Source organism: Barbus barbus (genome assembly GCF_936440315.1).
Source record: "Barbus barbus genome assembly, chromosome: 25".
In the NCBI taxonomy this organism is placed as follows: Eukaryota; Metazoa; Chordata; class Actinopteri; order Cypriniformes; family Cyprinidae; genus Barbus; species Barbus barbus.
This window is the reverse complement of record NC_136753.1, coordinates 21339966-21357795: the sequence shown is the minus strand read 5'-3', so window position 1 is coordinate 21357795 and position 17830 is coordinate 21339966. Positions and strand designations below refer to the sequence as shown.

The 17830-nt window shown below is 38.4% G+C and overlaps 2 protein-coding genes across 2 annotated transcripts; both read left to right on the top strand.

The window, feature by feature from the left end:
- Window positions 1-517: 517 nt before the first annotated feature.
- Window positions 518-14023, top strand: LOC306844691 (separin-like; the record flags this gene model as incomplete). The annotated part of the gene is made up of 32 exons (XM_079377006.1): window positions 518-734; window positions 1008-1102; window positions 1194-1499; window positions 2388-3116; window positions 3200-3289; window positions 3384-3495; window positions 4058-4185; window positions 4411-4604; window positions 4692-4934; window positions 5058-5202; window positions 5362-5527; window positions 5628-5764; window positions 5869-6003; window positions 6080-6196; window positions 6326-6494; window positions 7184-7312; window positions 7403-7559; window positions 7678-7787; window positions 8096-9315; window positions 9406-9814; window positions 9902-10027; window positions 10445-10658; window positions 10750-10943; window positions 11333-11460; window positions 11573-11695; window positions 11784-11927; window positions 12012-12176; window positions 12254-12358; window positions 13174-13289; window positions 13390-13473; window positions 13575-13739; window positions 13822-14023. The coding sequence occupies exons 2-32, from the start codon at window positions 1022-1024 to the stop codon at window positions 14021-14023; spliced, it is 6543 nt and encodes a 2180-aa protein (XP_079233132.1). The 5' UTR covers window positions 518-734; window positions 1008-1021.
- A 1078-nt stretch (window positions 14024-15101) lies between these two features.
- On the top strand, window positions 15102-17218 carry LOC306844721 (prefoldin subunit 5-like). Its single transcript, XM_079377072.1, has 6 exons — window positions 15102-15230; window positions 15796-15898; window positions 16021-16052; window positions 16185-16259; window positions 16338-16443; window positions 16533-17218. Exons 1-6 carry the CDS (start codon window positions 15165-15167, stop codon window positions 16610-16612), a joined length of 462 nt encoding a protein of 153 aa, XP_079233198.1. The 5' UTR covers window positions 15102-15164; the 3' UTR covers window positions 16613-17218.
- Window positions 17219-17830: the final 612 nt, after the last annotated feature.

Below are 17830 nucleotides of genomic sequence, written 5' to 3'. Positions count from 1 at the left end.
CACTGAGTGTAACAATTTTGTGTACCTAGTGTAAAATAGATTTATTAAAGGAAATGAGGGTGGAATATTAAAATTCCAATAAAAAACACACCTGAGCCAAAATTTATGCAGCTAGCATTAACACAGGCAAAATTATATATATATATATATATATATAAAAACTAAAATGGACAAAAATGTCCATAAGGGTGCACAAGGGTTAAAATTTACAATTTAATTTACAGCTTAAATTGTTTTTTTTAAACAGTGACTTCGAGTTATGTTGGAGGTATGACCTGAACAGCTTTATTCCAAAACCTTTAACAATGTAATTGTTTTGCTTTTGCTTCAATAATAAAAGTGCCATTCATAATTTCAAAAAATGTTTTATTCTTTCATCGTTTAATTTTAGTTAAATTAGCAGGTCACACTCTGTTTCTTAAATTCATCACAGGGCTCTGATCACGACTCGAATTCTAAAAACTACAGTACCCATAGTAAATTAGCTTCACTTCCGGGACGTCTGAAGTTTCCCGATAGGCTTTGCGATATTTTAAACAAGTGCGCGACGTCAGTGCTTTCCGCTGCTGTCATCCAAATAACGGCGAAGTGCGAGTGGAAATGATAACTAATTTTATCTTTATTTAACCACATTAATTATATAAATACATGAACGCAATTCACAACACTAAAATAATATCGCTGTTCCTCTATAATTGACCGTTTAACTTAGCATGGTGGAGGCAGGCTAACAGGTTTGTTTGATATGTTTACACGGATTGTGGGTTAAGGCTGGCCTAAGCTAGCAAGCTAACATGTTAGTTTAAATTTCAAAGTGTACAAGACCGCATAGTTGATGATCATGGGACATACTTTTAATACAGTAACGTTAATTCAAAGTAGATTGTCATCCAGAACGTATCTTTTCAAATTTAACGTTACACAATTGCGTATTTTGCCTGTAACGTTATATGTTTGTGTGTATGTATATGTCATGTCACTAAATCTGATATCTATTTGCTTTACAGTCACAACAGTGATAATGAAGTGCTTGAGAACAGAGGAGTACGTCCAGCAGTTATCTTGTGTAAAGGACACTGTAGTTCTTTACGACGAGCTTAAAGTAAAAATGGATTTCTATGTACATGTGAGATTGGGAACAGTTTCCAATAAGCTAAAGCCTGGGTTTATTTTCTTATTTTCTTTTGTTGCAGAAACATGTGGATGATGGCTTTGGTTCATATGGTCGGACAATGTGCGATCGTATCATCCGGGCTTGCAACCAGCGGCTGGGCAGTGGGACTCTGGACCCTGCCCATCAGGAGAAGATAGTGGAGTTGGTGGAACTGGCCGTCCAAGGTTTTGATTCACTCGAGGAGTCAGGAATGCAGAGCAACCCATTTTATCTTGAAAAAATTGTGTTCCACATCCTACAGAAAGTCACCAGTCTTGGAGCTCACGGCCCTGCTTGTCGATTGGGCCAACTTATGTATAGAAGACTAAAGCGTTTGTCTGCAGAGGTACAGTGTGCTTCATGACAGTTTTCCCAAGGTTATGACCGGTGTTATTTATATTCCATTATAGATTTTATTATTTTGAATTAGCCTTTTTTATATTTTCTTTTTTGTTTTTTTATTTTAATATTTTGGCAATTTTATTCTGTTTTGGTAATATTTTTATTTTAATATTACTATTTAGCTTTCACTTTATTTTCTTAAAATTTTAGTTAAATTTTGTATTTATTTCAAGCAAATTTTAGTCTGTCAGCGTGAACTTATTTTAGTTATTTGGCAAGACAAATTTCAAGATAACACTTATTTTCTTTGTAATTTTCATCCAGTATTTATAGTTTATTTTATTTAAGCTTTTTTTTTTTATTAACAAAAATGTTTCTAATATTTTAGTTTTAGTTAATGATAAAAAATGTCTAAGTGTATAGCTGATGATCATGAAATATACTTTTAATTCAGTAACGTTAACCTAGAGTTAATAAATAGTCATTCAACCCTTGTATTTTCAAACGTGTATGACATAATTGCATGCTTTCCATCTATATGTTTCACTTTGTTTTATTTAAATTTTATTAAAATTTTAGTTGTTTATTTCAAGCCATCTAAGACAAATTTGCTAAATTTCAAGACAACTTTTTTATTTTCTTTGTAATTTTCATCCAATGTTTATATTTTATTTTATTTCAGCTTTAATTAACATTTTTTTCTAATATTGTAGTTTTAGTTAACAAAAAAAGCTATGGTCAAAACATAAAAAAAAAAAAAAAAAAAATTCCATCCTTGATCAAAAATTGTGGTAACCTTGGAGACAGTTTGATTTCTTTTGAATGTAATAAAATGTGTCCATATGTCAAGATGCTTGTCTGTAAATCTCATATATTTGTTTTTTGTCAACAGACAGATGACTTCCATGTTCTGGTGCGGAATTGCTTCGTAGTGCTGTGGAACGGTCTCCTGTCCAACACAGCGAGTGGTTCCACCCTCCTTCCACGGGACAGACTTCACTGTCAGCTTCAAGCTTTAACTTTCAAAGTCCTAGAACAGGGGTCCAGCTCGGCCTCTTTTCCATCTAAAGTTCCTCTGTTCGTAGAAGAAGCAGTAGTAAAATATGAACGATCTTGTGGTGGTTTTACTCATGATGATGTGAGTTTTCTATCCTCTGAATTACGAGAACTGTACATCAGCTCTTTAATCAATCCGCAGGACTCTGCACTGACATGTCTCTCGCTAGCAGTGTGGTGTGAGGTGGTGTTTAAGGTTTGTAAACTGCTCTGCAAGAGTCGGTTTTCAGCCGAGGCTGTTGGACTGTTACATGGTGCTCTGGAGGGTGTTGATGGTCCCGTGGGTCTGCGTTCGGCTTTGAGCCTTGCAGATCACGCAGTGCAGCTGCAGAGTGCGTTAAGCTTGGGAGGTGAAAGCAGTAAGGCTTTCACTGAATGTGCACGTTCCCTCAGGGGGCTGCCCCGTTCCATGTCGGCCGCAGAGTCTCATGCCGTATTAGAGGCTTGTCAGCTGGTTGTTTGGGTGATGGAAGCTGGTCAGTGTAAAGGGATGGACGTAACTACATTGCTGGCTTGCTTTTCATTTTTGGAAGAATATCAGGAACTTCTGCTCACACAGCAAAAAGTAAGATTATATATTAATTAACTGGTACTCAATAATACTTGCTTGGGATATGAATTTATTAAAGGCTTGAGTTTGTGTTTCAGGACTCATTTTCACAGCAGGTGCAGTACTCGCTTTGTTTCAGTTTTTACCAGGGCTTCATTAGCATGTATGATAGTCTTCATGCATCTCAGGTAATATGCTAAACTGTCTTGCAACCATGATTAAGTTTTATGATCAGCTAGATGTTTCACATTCATATCCTTCATTTAACATTTATGTCCAAAGGTGACTGCGGGCGATGCTCTGGACAGAGTGCTGTTGTACTGCCAGGCGACGGCAGGACGGATGCTTACTGAACTGCGGACACTCGACAATGACAATTTCTTGTTTAAAGCAGGTACATCTGCCTGAAGTCTGCATGCTGAACTTTTATCGGATGAGTTGTGTTTGAAGCCATTGTAGATACATTTCAAGACTTTAAGGTCTGTAAGATTTAGCCTATTAAATGTAAAACTGTATTCTTGTGAAATGTTTACCATTTTAAAATGACTGTTTCCTATTTTAATATATTTTAAAATGTAATGTTTAATGTTATTCCTGTGATAGTAAAGCAGCCAATATGCCAATGTCACATCAGAAATCTTTCTAATATACTGATTTGGTGCTCAAGAAACAATTCTTGTCAAAGTTGAAAACATTTAATAATGCTTAATATTTTGTGGAATATTAAGATTCTCTTTCGCTTTAAGATTCTTTGATTAATAGAACGTTTACAAAAACAGCATTTGTTTGAAAGACATTTTGTAACAATGTAAGTTGTACGTTTGTCACTTTTGTTCAATTTAGTGTGTCCTTGCTGAATCTAAATATTAATTTATTTTACAAAAAATCTTACAGACCCCAAAGTTGTGCGCACAAATTAAATTCTATAGTAATTTGTCTTTGTTTTTTTCTTGTAGTGTGTGCAGTGAATAATGTGGTGTATGAGCTGTTTAACAGGAAGCTGCATGAGGGAGCCTTTGGTTTGGCTGTGATTGTGTGTCAGGAGCTGTGTAAGGACTGCCCACCCTCTCTTCCCGTGGATAGGGTAAGAACTACAGTTTCCCCATGTCATTTGTTAACTTTGTTTGGGATTAGGAATAAATAAAAATGAGCATTATAATAGTGACATTTTGTGACTAATTTGGCCCTTGAAGTCAAGTATCTTGTATGTGTGTTATCTGCTCTATTATGATTATTTGAATATATGTTCTATACAGCTGTATGTCAATATATGCCTCTGAACTCTAGATATATTATGTGGATGTTTCAGGTCAACCGTTGTTTCATGCTGACAGTGCAGTGCAGCCGGCGTGGGGGTCAGTTGGAGCGGGCTCTGGACTGGATTGTGCGCTGGATTCAGGTTTTGGGCAAACAGATTTTGGATCATTTTGCAGAACCTGTCTCGCTGTGGGTCAAAACCAAGTGTGATGCTGCCCGAGCAGGAGAGGACGACACACGTCTAAGGTAGCTTAAACTAAGCTAATTGAAAAGGGTTTCTGATGTACTAATGTTTTAGTGTGATTGAATGTGCTGATTATTTTTTGGGGTCAGGACTCTGAGGGATGGGTTGGGAGAAGCAATAACGGATGAGGAGGTGATGATGTGTTTATTAGAAGAGGAATTGCGTTTGTATAAAGAACAGACTGGGGACACAGCCCAGGAGCGCTACAACACACTCTGTGACCTCTTGGATATCTGCCATGAAGAAACCCCTCACACACTGAGACGGGCAACATATTTGTGTGAGATGGCACAGGTTGTGTGCTATCAGGACTTCAGCCAACAGACTGACTGGTGGGTAAACATGACCACAGGACCGTATTTGTTTTAAAGACTTTTTCTGCTTTTCTCTTATTTGAATCAGAGAAAAAAAAATATATATAAAGGACTTAAGATCTTTTTGATCTTGGTAATCAGCTCAGCAGTTGACTTCACCCACGAGGCTTTGAGGTTGCTGGATTTGGAGCCAGAGACGGCAGAGAATGCTGATAGGCTGATGGATGAGAAGGCACACGCCTCCCTGTGGCTCTACATCTGCACTCTTGAGACCAACCTGCAGGAGGTCAGTAGCTTCACAATGTACATTACAGATAGAATCTACAGATTCTATTTTCAAAGCAAAATGTTCAAAAAGATTTAACAATTTTACTGACCCCAAACTTTTGAACCATAATGTACATACTGTAAAAAAGTCCATTTATTTTCATTTGGCATGACACAGGCTGTGGACACAGAAAAACGATTGCGTGCAGTGCAGGAGGAGAATAAAATAGATATGAATATGGATCCTGTTCCCACTAATGATCTGGAGTATGAAGATAAACAGAAATCACAAGAAAGCCAGTTAGTCTATGATGGACTACGCTTCAATCTACAAGCTCAAAGCAGTAAGTCATACACTCAAATGCCGAATGCAGACACCAGAAGAGATTTGAGAAGCACTGCTTTATGGGATAATCTAATGTGGTTGAATCATGTGTTTTTCAGAGCTGAGTAAGCCTTTGGACAGATGTTTGTCTCTGTGGCGGAGTCTGCTCAAGGGGTCTGTGCCTGCAGTTAGAGACCCTAAACTCTCTGCTTCTTCCATGACATTGATGGCTGCCCTCTACAATCTTATGGGCAAAGTAAGACTACACACCTACATCTCTCTGTAACATCAGTTTACTCAAACTCATAACCAAGAGAGAAGTATTTGACACTCATGTTGAATAACGATTGTCTCTGTTAGCACCTGCAAGCCCTGGAGGGATATCAGCTCGCTGCTGCCCTTTTCCGTAGCCTCGGCGATGCCCAGAATAGTGCAAATGCCTTTTGCCAATCTGCCAGGATTTTGCTGTATCTGGGCTCTCCTCAGCTTGCACAGGTGAATGAATTGTTTACACTGTACCTCTGTGCTCTTAACATGTTATTTACACCAGAACTGTATCTGTATGTTTCAGGTGGAGTTAGAAAAAGCAGAACAGATTTTAACCTCTGTCCCAAGCTCCGAGGGCACATCTGTTATATCCATGCTTGCTATGCTGCAGAAAGCACAGATACACTATGCATTAGGACAGGTAATGCTTGTTCATATAACCTTTTATGGACTAGTTAGTCAATTTAATTCAGGAGTAGACTCTTGTCATTTATACTCTTTGTATACTTGCTCACAGAAGCACTGGTCTCTCTCTCTCTTTCTCTCTCAGGTGGAGTGTGGTGTGTGCTGCCTGATTGAGGTGATAAAGGAGTCTGCTCAGCATCATTCTAAGAGCTGGTACCTGCTCAGGGCACGAGCACTGCAGACAGCTAGTGAATACTTGAGTCTGGACACACAGACTTTGGACTCACAGCTTCGTCAGAGCATCACTCAGCATGGTTAGCTCTCATATAATTTACACATTACACATTTAGGTACCACAAACAAAACGGTTATCATGTTTAAGCTCACACATTAAATTGCATGAGCTTTTATTAGAGCTAGGAAAGAAAATTGCTTGGTTTTTAAAAAAGGAAATATAACATTTTCTTATTTCTTGAATTAATTTAAATTCATGTTGGACTTTGTTTGGGGTCAAAAAATGTTTGTTTTGAAAGATGCCTGTCTTGCTCATCACAGCTGCATTTATTTGACCAAAAATACAGTAAAAACAATAATATTGCATTTTAATATAGCTTTTCATAATCAACAGTAACACTGTAAAATTATTACAATATATTATTACATTATTACAATTATTATAATGTTTATATTTTAAAGTGCAATTTATTATTGTGATGACATATCTGAATTTGCAGCAGCTATTACTCCAGCCTTCAGGGTAACATGATCCTTCAGAAATCATTCTAATATCTTGGTGCACAAGTTATATTTCATATTATTGTGTTGAAAACCGTTATATACAGAAAACATTCATTTGAAATCAAAATATTTTATAATGTGTTCTTGCTGCATAAATGTTGTTAAATTACTGATCCCAAACTTTTGAATGGTGCTGAATGTGTTTTTGAACAACTTAATAAATATGTATATATGCAGGATTAAATTTATGAATTGTGTGTTGTAGGTCTGAAGACTCCAGACACGGCTCAATATGAAGGGTTAAAGCTTTTGTGCAGCCTGGTGATGATGTTGCTGGGCAATGGGTTTTATGGAGTCCCTGGACCAAACACAGACACACGCTTTGTTGATCAAGGTACAACAAGCTGTAACCATTTCTAAACAGATTTGTCTACCTAAAAATTATTCTTGGTTATTTTCAACTTGATGTGTTTTCTCTCTGTAGGAGACAGTGTTGTATTTAAGTGGCTGTTGCTGAGTGAGGTGCTAGTGTGCTCCGAAAGGATGGTGATTGTGAGGAGCAGCAGTGGGGCTGTTCATGAAGCTAAAGCTCAGTGTCTAGAGGCTCTCAAACTTGCCACCAAACTGCAGACACTCAGCCAGTGAGTACATACTCCATATCTGTGAATGTGAGAGGTCCACAAGTAGGGTTGAATGTTCTGCTGGGATGCCAGACAAATTGTTTGATCACTTGTAATCGCATGTTATTTTGTTTTATAGCTGCACTGAGCTGTTAGTGTTGAAAGCAGAACTGGAGTTGATGAAGGGAGCGAATGAAGCTAGTAGTTTGGACCTGGAGCAAGTTAGAAACTTACTTGATCTCTGCACAGGTAAAGATGCAATCAGAGACATTCAAATTTTTCTCTGTGAAAGGTCCACACAGAATCACCAAGACAAGACCACTTGAACCCATTGTTATTGATTTTTATATGCAAGGTGGAACAGAAAGGTGTTTTGAAACATTATTTTAGGGTTATGTATAAGTATATGATATAAATTTGTTTTGAGTGATTTTTGTATTTTTTATTTTTGTAAAAATTTCTTTATAAATGATCAAAATGTATTTATGTATTTAAACTTCTAGGCAGTAATTTTAAAAACAAAGTATTTATTACGCTTTCATCTCCCCTGCTTATAGATTTTGGCCAGGGACGGCAACAGAAATCTGAGGTTAAAATAAAACCACGCAAAGGTCGGCCAGCTGCCCCTTCTTCCTCTGGTCACACTCCAGAGGAAGATGATGATCTGAGTGGAATCCTCAGTTCTCGCGCCCTTCTCAAGGAGCCTGTGGAGACCATGTCTCGATTAGGAAGCCAAGGAGCATCTCCCCCTCTGAAGCCCAAACGCCAGCATGTGCTATCGTGTCTGACCCACGCAGACACCTGCTCCTGTCCCTGCTGCAGTGAGCTCAGTGTGGCTCGAGTCAGTATCCACTGGGCACTATTCCAGGCAGACCTCCAGACAGACCTTGAGCGTTCTCGCCGACTACGCCAATATGCCAGGAAACGCTGCCATAGTGTTGCAGCTAAGCTCCAAAACAGTTTGGCAGCACTTATGTCCTCTAAAAAGTCAACTGGACTATGTCTGTCCCTGCTACAGGTCGAACAAGGCAAAGTGCATTTGGGTGCTGTGCTTCAGCTCCTTAGAACAGGAGACAACAAGAAGACTACAGTCCTGTGGGAGGAAATAGAGGCAGGATTGGAGGCAGTGACACCCAAAGAGACATTGACACCAGAGCTTGGGCCCATCAGAGCTGCTCTGCTGGGGGCTAAAGCTGTGGCCTGCTGTTTGGCATTGGCCATGAAGAAACAGTGTGCCCCCGAAGAACTGTTTTCTTCTGTATGGGGTTGGAATCCACTGAAGGTTAAACCACAATTAAAACTCAAAACTGAATCAAAGCATCGATCCAAGAGCCCTGTTTCTGACACAACTCTTCCAGAGAAAGGTGCTAAATGTCACCCTGACATGAAGAGTGCATCTGCAGAGCAGGAAAGCAGAAAAACCAAAGAGTCCTCTGTAGTTCCTAAGAAACCTAAGGACTTGGTGCCCAAAATTACCTTCACAAAATCTTCCATGGTTTTCAAAACACCCAAAGCAACAAGGACATGCCGGCCCAAATCTGTCTCCTCTAGCTCTGGCATTGGTGACTTAAGAGCCTTTGACTTCACTGATGAGGTCCCTGAAATTTCTGTCAACTTTACACCCTCAGTACCCCCATCTGCCAGCCATCGTGGGATTGCGAAGTCAAAAACTGTCCCAAAGGGGTCATTCGAAGTTTACAAAGATTCTTCTCCTGCCGAGGAGGAACCTGTGATTGTGCCAGCTGCGCCTAAACGAACCAAGCGCTCTCGCTTCAAGGTTTGGCCCGGTGGTTTCACAGACATTTTTAGAAGATATCTTCATATCATAATTGATTAGTGAATTTATTACATCTGCTCTCTCTCTTAGGTTGAGTTCAGTGATGAAAGTGACACTGAAGCTGCACGTCCTACTGTAGTGGAAAAGTCAGAAAAAAAGAGGAATGCCTCCAACTCCAAAGCATCTCGCACCCTGAAACCAGCCCTGAACTCCATTCCTAGTGATGCAAAAGTTGTGAACCCCACTGTAGAACCAGAACCTCCCCGACGCACACGGACCACTAAGAAAAGCACAGCCTCTACCAGCTGCCTCTCTTCTGAGGAAGAAACTGGCTTAGCCTCCCAGACACGCACACGCAGAGGGCGACCAAAAAAGAGTCAAAGTTCAGAGACCACAGAGGAACCTGAGAAGATGAGGATGATTAAAGAGGATAATGAGATTCTTTTGGATATCAGCCTGGAGGAGCTCAGAGGGTCTGACACAGAGAAAAATGACACAGGTGTGTTTGTAGAACAAAACTGATATAATTTTATTGCTCATTTGACTAATTCTCATTTGGCTAAATTGTGTGTATATGTGGTTCTAGGCAGCCCAGATGCTGATTGTGAGGTCTTGAGGAGAGATCTGGCTGCAGATGTTGGACGAGAGTGTTTCGGTGAGCTTAGAAGAAATGGATCTCACACAACCCTACCACATGCATCTACACCCCTAGGTAAATACAGTGTGCACTACTTTTTAAAAGTTAGGGGTCAGTAAAAAGAATATTGAATACTTTCATTCAGCAAGGATGCATTAAATTGATCAAGAGTGACAAAGTCATAATGTTACAAAAGATATCTGTTTTAAGTAAATGCTGTTATTTTGAACCTTGTAATCAACAAAGAATAAGGTTTTCACAAAAATATTAAGCAGCACTTTTGTAATATTTTACAATTTTATTATATTTACTGTATTTTTGATCACATAAATGCAGCCTTGGTGAGCATAAGCAAAAATGTTAAAAAAAACTGAATGGGTGTTAGGGTGTCTGTAAAAAAAGAATTTTGTTTTTAGGTTCTTGCTATTTAGGGCTGTCAGAGTTGAGTGTCTTGATTACTATATAAATGTATTTCTTTTATTTCATATTTAGCTGACCTGTCAGTAGAGGCAGTCCAGTCGTACCTGCGTTCCTCGTGGCTCCTCCTCCACCATTTCCCACCTCCCTCTCTTTTTCCCCACATCTGCTCACTGCTCGCTCAGTCACTCGGCCAGACGGATCCTATCACTACTGCAATGCTACATGCTCAGTCGCTGAGTGTGTCCACTCGCCACCACATGACCCGTCATGTGGTTAGCCAGTTCAGGTATGTCAGTTAGCATGAAATGCAGACATTTTGACAGAAGAATAGGCATTTCACGAGGAATAGAACCTCTTCTCTCTGTCTGTGTCTGTAGGAAGCTAAAGAAATCGTGTAATGATGTAGCAGAAGGTCTTGGGGCTCTGAGTCTGGAGGAGAAGTCTGGGGCAACACAGTCTCAGAAACTCTCTGCGCTGGAGCAGATTTTTTCCTTCACCTCCTCACACCCAACACAGTTCCCACAGACACACTGTCAGCAGTTCACGCAGCAGCTGAAAGATCTGCCAGCAGGTAACAGCTGTGCTGAAAGCACTGTCTGTGTCAAGTATGCGGTGTAATAAAACATTTGCAAAATAGTTTCATAGTGGTAAGAAAATGTATGGTAATATTTGGCCCTGTTGATATGTGTTGTATGAATGATACAGAATGATTTAATTTTGATGAAAGTGCTGGTTGAAGGAAATTATATTACTTTGCAAGCACTCTTGAAAAAAACTCCATATTTGCTTTTATCCAAGGCAAATTTTAAAAACCTGATAGTTCACCATTTATACAGGTTTTTAAATTGCTCTTTTATACTCTCTCAGCTTGTGACTTACCATAAAAATAGTCAAAGATGCTGGTGTGGGTTTAAAACGCCAAACAGCCAACCATTTAAATTTGCTGTATTTTTACTCTAGGAATAACGGTGTGCATGCTGTCGCTCACGGGCGTGTATCCTGATGAAATTGGCAACACTATTCTTTTGACCCGACTGGAGCGTGGCTCTACCCCAATCACTGTTCGAATCCCTACTGCAGACAGAAAGGTACAGATATATTTGTGTGCTGATGCTTTCACTACTTTGGTTTATTAAAACATTAAGATCATCTTTTCACATTGGGGAGATGTTTGCACAAACAATTTGCCTTTATTTTTAGCGCTCTGTTGCTGTGCTGTTGGAAGAAATGGATGGAGTGTTGAAGGGGCAAAAGGAAGTGAGCACAGTGGCTGAGAAATCACAGTGGTGGGAAGGAAGGAAGGCTTTGGATGCTCGTGTGGAGGTGAGACACGATCTTTGACAATTAGAAAATGATTCATGCAGAAGGAAGGATGTTGGATACTCAGTGTGAGTCTTTATTTGTCCATCAGAAAATGTTAGAAGAGATGGAAGAGGCTTTAGGGGTGTGGCGAACTCTACTCCTGCCTTTGACTTCTGACCCTGAGCTTGAAGTTCAGGTGAAGTGCTTCCAAAAGGTACTGAAAGGAACAAAGATGACGCAGGACATTCTTAAGGTATGTGGCATCTCTTTGCACCTGTACTAGATCATCACACATTCCCACCTGTAACACTTTCTCAATACTACTTTTTCTCTGAAGGTGATTTTCTCAGCATCTCCACTCCTGTCCCTGCCAGACCTGCAGTGCCTTGTGGAGGGGATGGGTCAGCAGGACAAGGACTTACTGAGGCTTCTGCAGGGTGGTGTGACTGAACTGAGAGGAAGGGAGGAGCCAAAGGGACATACTGTTCTCATCTTAGACAAAGTACACCGTCATTATTCTGCAAGGCAATTCAATTATTTGAGCCGAGTCCATATACTGAACATTTTGTGTTTCTACAGTTCTTGCAGAGGTTGCCTTGGGAGAACATCACTTGTCTGAAGTCTCGTTCTGTCACTCGCATGCCTTCATTACATGCAGTGCTTGGACACAGTCATCTGAAAGAGGTGTATACCCTACTCAGTACAAGCACAACATGTGCAGAATTTTACTTTGAGTTTGTTCACCAATCATTCAGAATTCTAAATCTTTGGCTTCCATGGAACACAAAGGAGATATTTTGCAGAATTGTTGGGGGGGTTTTTCTATTTGTGATAATCACGTGATATTTGATATCAAAAACTTGGCAGGACACAAAGAGATTTGAGAGCTATGGCATAGGTTAATTTAAAATTGTCTATTTCTATATAGTGCCATTGCAGTGAGTCAACGGTTTCATTGTTCTGACTTTTTTATGCATGGGTTTTTGGTTCAATGCCTGAAATAAGGTCTGTGGTTAACACAAGCTCAATATTTTTTACATTTTATTTTACAACACAAAATAAATCAGCAATACCCTGCAGATTTTTAAAAAGCTTTTGTGTTGGAAACTCACACTCTTGCAGACTATTCTGACTTTCCAACACCAACTTGCTTTGTGTTGGTGCCCTGGTTTATTTGTAGCCTAACTTTAGCTTTTTACTTCTGGTAGTTGTATTTAGGCTTAAATTCATAAAAGTTGTTAGTATGATGAAGGAAACCTGTTGGAATCAAACTTTTTTTGGTCACAGAGCAGTAACCCAAAAGCCAAAATGAACTACGAACAATTTTTGAATATTTTTGTTCTTACCTTTGAAGCTCAGCAATCCCTCATTCAATTCCATTAAAAGACAAATATATCATATTTTGTTAAAATTTACTCACCCTCGTGTTATCCAGAACTTTTATTATATTTAGCATGAAGTGTTTCTTTAATGTGAATTGTTTGTCTCTCTTTTCTCAGATGGATTCAAGTTGTGTTCTGTCCTGTGGCGTGAACCCAAAGAAAGTTTACTATGTGCTAAACCCAGATAGAAATCTGCCTGACACTGAGAATCGCTTTAAAGAATGGTTTACTGGGTAAGTTCACAAAATGTGCACTAACACACTGACAGCCACATGTTTCTGTTATGTAACTGGACCTGTTTACAATTTGTCATCCCTGTCTGTGATTGGCCAGTGAGCAAGTGTGGCAGGGGGTTTGTGGAATTGCTCCAGACCCAAATAAACTACAAGAGGCTGTGACCACCAAAGACCTCTACATGTGAGTGAAACTGCAAAGAGTTGCTATTATTTATTTCGAAAATCATTGATGAAATATAAAGTGGTTTGTGTCTGACTAGGTGTATTTGTACCTCTATGTAGTTACATAGGACATGGAGCAGGAGCCCGCTTTCTGGATGCTCAGAGGGTTTTGAAAGGGCCAGTGCGGGCAGTAGCTCTTCTGTTTGGCTGCAGTAGTGCTGCTCTCAGTGTACTTGGCCACCAGGAGGGAACAGGAATCATCCTCAGCTACTTGACCGCAGGATGGTAAAGTATCCATCCATGTATGAATATATTTTGTGTTATGAACTGCTTTATCATTAAATATGGTTCTTTGTCTCTTCACCAGCCCATTAGTGCTCGGTAACCTTTGGGACGTGACGGATCGTGATTTAGATCGTTTCACATCAGCTCTGCTCCAATCCTGGCTCTCTGCTGGTTCTGGCTCCTCCCTTCTTCAGCATTTAACACAATCTCGTAACGCCACACATTTAAAACACATAATTGGTGCTGCACCCATTGCATATGGTTTGCCTGTATATATTCACTAGCCCAGATTTTAAATTTGAACTTGTATTATTCACAGCTAATATAGTGATTTTTTTTTTATTTTTTATATATATATATTTTTTTTTAAATGTGTAAATGCAACTCAGGTATATACTCAGGTTATTTAAGGTATAATATAACCAATCTCAGGGCTTGTTTGCAATAAAAAGCTCTGCCTATATGAAAATGAATCTAGAAGATCTAGGACTAAATCTAACCTGTGCCTATGCCACAAGCTCAAAGTGTTTGCCATATTGTTATGTGGTTGCAGTTGATAATTTAGTCACCTCAAGATGTTTTAAGTATTTTAACTCCCATTTGTTTTTGACGTATAAGTTCTTGTATATTTTTATTTCCTGTTTTAAGTTATATCAAATTCTAAACCGCTTTAAAATAAAGTGATTTTATAGCATGTTTTTGAGAGTGGTGGTTATTTCAACTTGATATGGTGTATTAGACGTGAAGGAACTACATTAAAGAATTAAAGAGTACAAATAGGGGAAAACCATGTGAACAGGGCAAGTGTTAGCAATAATAGATAAACTTACAGGCTGTTCCAGCAGCAAGGACCATAAACAATGAAGCCTGTTACTTCAGACAGTCAAGGACTGTGGTTTCAGAGGACATGGGGGATCTAAATTTCATGCCTCAGATGTTTCTCTGATATGAGTGCAGGAGCAGGCCCAGAGATGCATGTGAGAAAATAAAAATATTAATTGGAAGATTAATTAGATTTTGAAACTAATTTATGTTTTTAAATTATTGACCTTGGTTTCTTTGATTCACCTCTCATTTTGGGCATCCATAAATAAGTGTATTTAAAATCCACATTACTTTTGTTGTACAATCTTGCTTTAAAATTTTGGCAAAATACCATGTACTGAAAGGGACTTTGATAAGAGTAAAATACTTGATGCATTATGGTGTTACAGGGTGAATCCAGTCTTTTATCTGACATTGTTAAAGACAAAATGCCATCAAGAATATTTGTGAGTTTTACAGAGTGTTTGAATGATTATTTTTTGCATTTGGTTTTAAAATACTGTTGAATGATGTTAATTGAAATGCAAAACCGTTGCTAAAAGTCCTTCCTGTTGTGTCCGGTTGACCCGGAAGCTTTCCTCACCCTATTCTATTGTCAACATGGCGGTGAATCTAACTGAATTGTCTCTTCCCCAATTAGAAGGTCTGAAAACTCAGCTTGATCAGGTAAATTGTGTTATAAATACAATAATTTCCTCATTTCATTTTGTATGGCAATATGCGCTGATTTAATCAGTCCGTGGTTTAGTGAAGTGCTCGAGGCGGCTGTCATGCTGTCTGTACGCGTGCTGCTGGTTGTGCTCTGTAACCATTAAAGCCATACTAAAGACACATTTCAATATTCTGTCATTATACACAAACATTCTTGTTCTTATAAATCCGTATTACTTCCATGAAACCCAAAATGATGTACAGAATGACAGCCACAGTCACCATTCATTTGCATAGAATGGAATGAAACTGAATGGTGACTCAATCATTTGTATCAAATCATTCTGCCTTACCTTAATTAAGTAAATTATGACAGAATGACTTTTTAAGAACTTTTCCTTTAAACATTCTTAACGTGTATATAATGAGGAAAATTATTCCTTGTGTATTTTTAGTATAAATACAGAAAAATTGTTTTTTTTTAGGATGGGACAAATCTGCACAGAATAAAAAAATTCTAGTAAACTGCGTTTTTTCAAAGCCATGTTAACAAACAAAATGACACTAATTTGTTTTCTAGGAAACAGAGTTCCTGTCATCATCCATAGCTCAGTTGAAAGTCGTCCAAACTAAATATGTGGAGGCCAGAGACAGTTTGAATGTACTTAACAAAAGCAATGAAGGTGAGTATTACTGCTATACTTTATATGATGCTCATTTAAAATAAATTGATTTATTCCACTGTTACATTTTTAGCAAAATCTAGTCTGTTCACTGAATTCATTTAACTTTTTTCCCTCCTCAGGAAAAGAACTACTTGTCCCACTCACCAGTTCTGTATCCTTTCAACAGCTCAGCTGAGTGATGATTGATTAATGTTATCTCAGAAAGTATCAATCCATCATCAGACCCTCAAAAATTCATTTGTATTAATCTCAGATAAGATATTCCCTTAACCGCTTATTGCAGATGTATGTGCCTGGAAAACTGAATGATGTGGATCATGTCTTAGTGGATGTCGGAACAGGTTATTTTGTGGAGAAGGTGAGCGAAGATTTTGCCCATCTCTATAATAGTTTGAAAACATTACCAAATAAATCTCACTATTTTTTGTCTTTTCAGAATGTAGAGAATGGCAAAGAGTTCTTTAAGCGCAAAATCGACTTCCTTACGAAACAAATTGAGAAAATTCAGCCTGCCCTTCAAGAAAAACATGCTATGAAACAAGGTGATTTCACTTACATATATTTATTTGTTTACAAAACCCCTGCACAAATCGTAAATGCATTAAATAAGAGTTTCCTCTGCCTCCAACAGCTGTTGTGGAAGTCATGAATATGAAGCTTCAGCAGCTGCACAGCCAACAAGCATCTCAGTCTGGCACCACTAAAGCCTAAAACGGTTCCAAACAGCATGGCAGAAAATTCTAGGGAGATTCTGAGTGTTTACTTTCAGATGGATCCATTCTGAACCCTTGAAATGGAGAATCACTGCTCTAATGTCAAAATGTTCACATCTCCTTGGGGGGAGAAGGACGTCCAGCACTTTGCCTGCATCAAACAACTAATCATTTTTTCTGTTCCATGTTTTCACTCTCATGTTTAGTGAACAAATGAAGCATTGGGCACAGCCTGGCTGTATCCACAAAGCCTCCCAGCACTGGGATTAATGTCTTTGGAGGAGATTTACTTTGTGGCAAACATTTCTTGTGGATTTTTTTTAAACATCAAATATTTTGAATGCAAATATTTACATCTGAAATCGGCTAAAGAAAAAGTTCTCGGTTTTCTAAAAGCGAATTTACAGAAATCCACAAGTATCTGGATTTGATTACTAGTATTTTCATGTGTCAAAACAATAAAAGAAATAGCCTGATTTGTTGTCCCAAGCAGATGAGTTACTAGTCCACGTTACAGAGAGCAGAAATGTTATGACTACTGTAAAATGTTTATACAATTTTCCACCCATGCTGAAAAAAATTAAAAGCTCACATTTAAAACCTGACTACATCATTTGTTACATTTATGCAAATGTACTTATTCTGTGTAGACCCCTGAAGACAATTATCTAGACTTATGATGTGTGTGTGTGTGTGTGTGTGTGTGTGTGTGTGTGTGTGTGTGTGTGTGTGTGTCTCACATACAGTACTAGTTGAAAGTTTGTAAACATTATCTTTAAACATTTTAATGAAGTCTCTTAAACTCAACCAAGGCTGCATTTAGGTGCTCAAAAATAGAATAAAACACTGATATTGTTAAATATTACAATTTAAAATAACGTTTCTATTGTAATATATTTTAAAATATAATTTATTCCTGTGATACAAAGCTGAATTTTCATTACTCCAGTCTTCAATGACACACGATCCTTCAAAATATGCTGAATTGCTGCTCAAAAAGCATTTCTTATTATAAATGTTGAAAACAGTTGTGCTGCTTTTTAAGCAGACACCACGATGTACTACCATTCAAATCTTTGGGGTTTGTGTCTGTGTTTAATAGAAAATTAATTCGCATTTGCATATTATTGCTCATTTGTTGGTTTTGATTGCTTCTATTGTCCTCATTTGAAAGTCTCTTTGGATAAAAGCGTCTGCTAAATGACTAAATAATTCA

What these genes read in the sequence shown, in the direction of transcription:
- LOC306844721 (XM_079377072.1), top strand. Translation starts at nt 15,165, where the DNA reads ATGGCGGTGAATCTAACTGAATTGTCTCTTCCCCAATTAGAAGGTCTG. An exon ending in TGAAAACTCAGCTTGATCAG is followed by an intron (nt 15,231 to 15,795) that starts GTAAATTGTGTT and finishes TTTGTTTTCTAG; the next exon opens with GAAACAGAGTTCCTGTCATC. An exon ending in ACTTAACAAAAGCAATGAAG is followed by an intron (nt 15,899 to 16,020) that starts GTGAGTATTACT and finishes TTCCCTCCTCAG; the next exon opens with GAAAAGAACTACTTGTCCCA.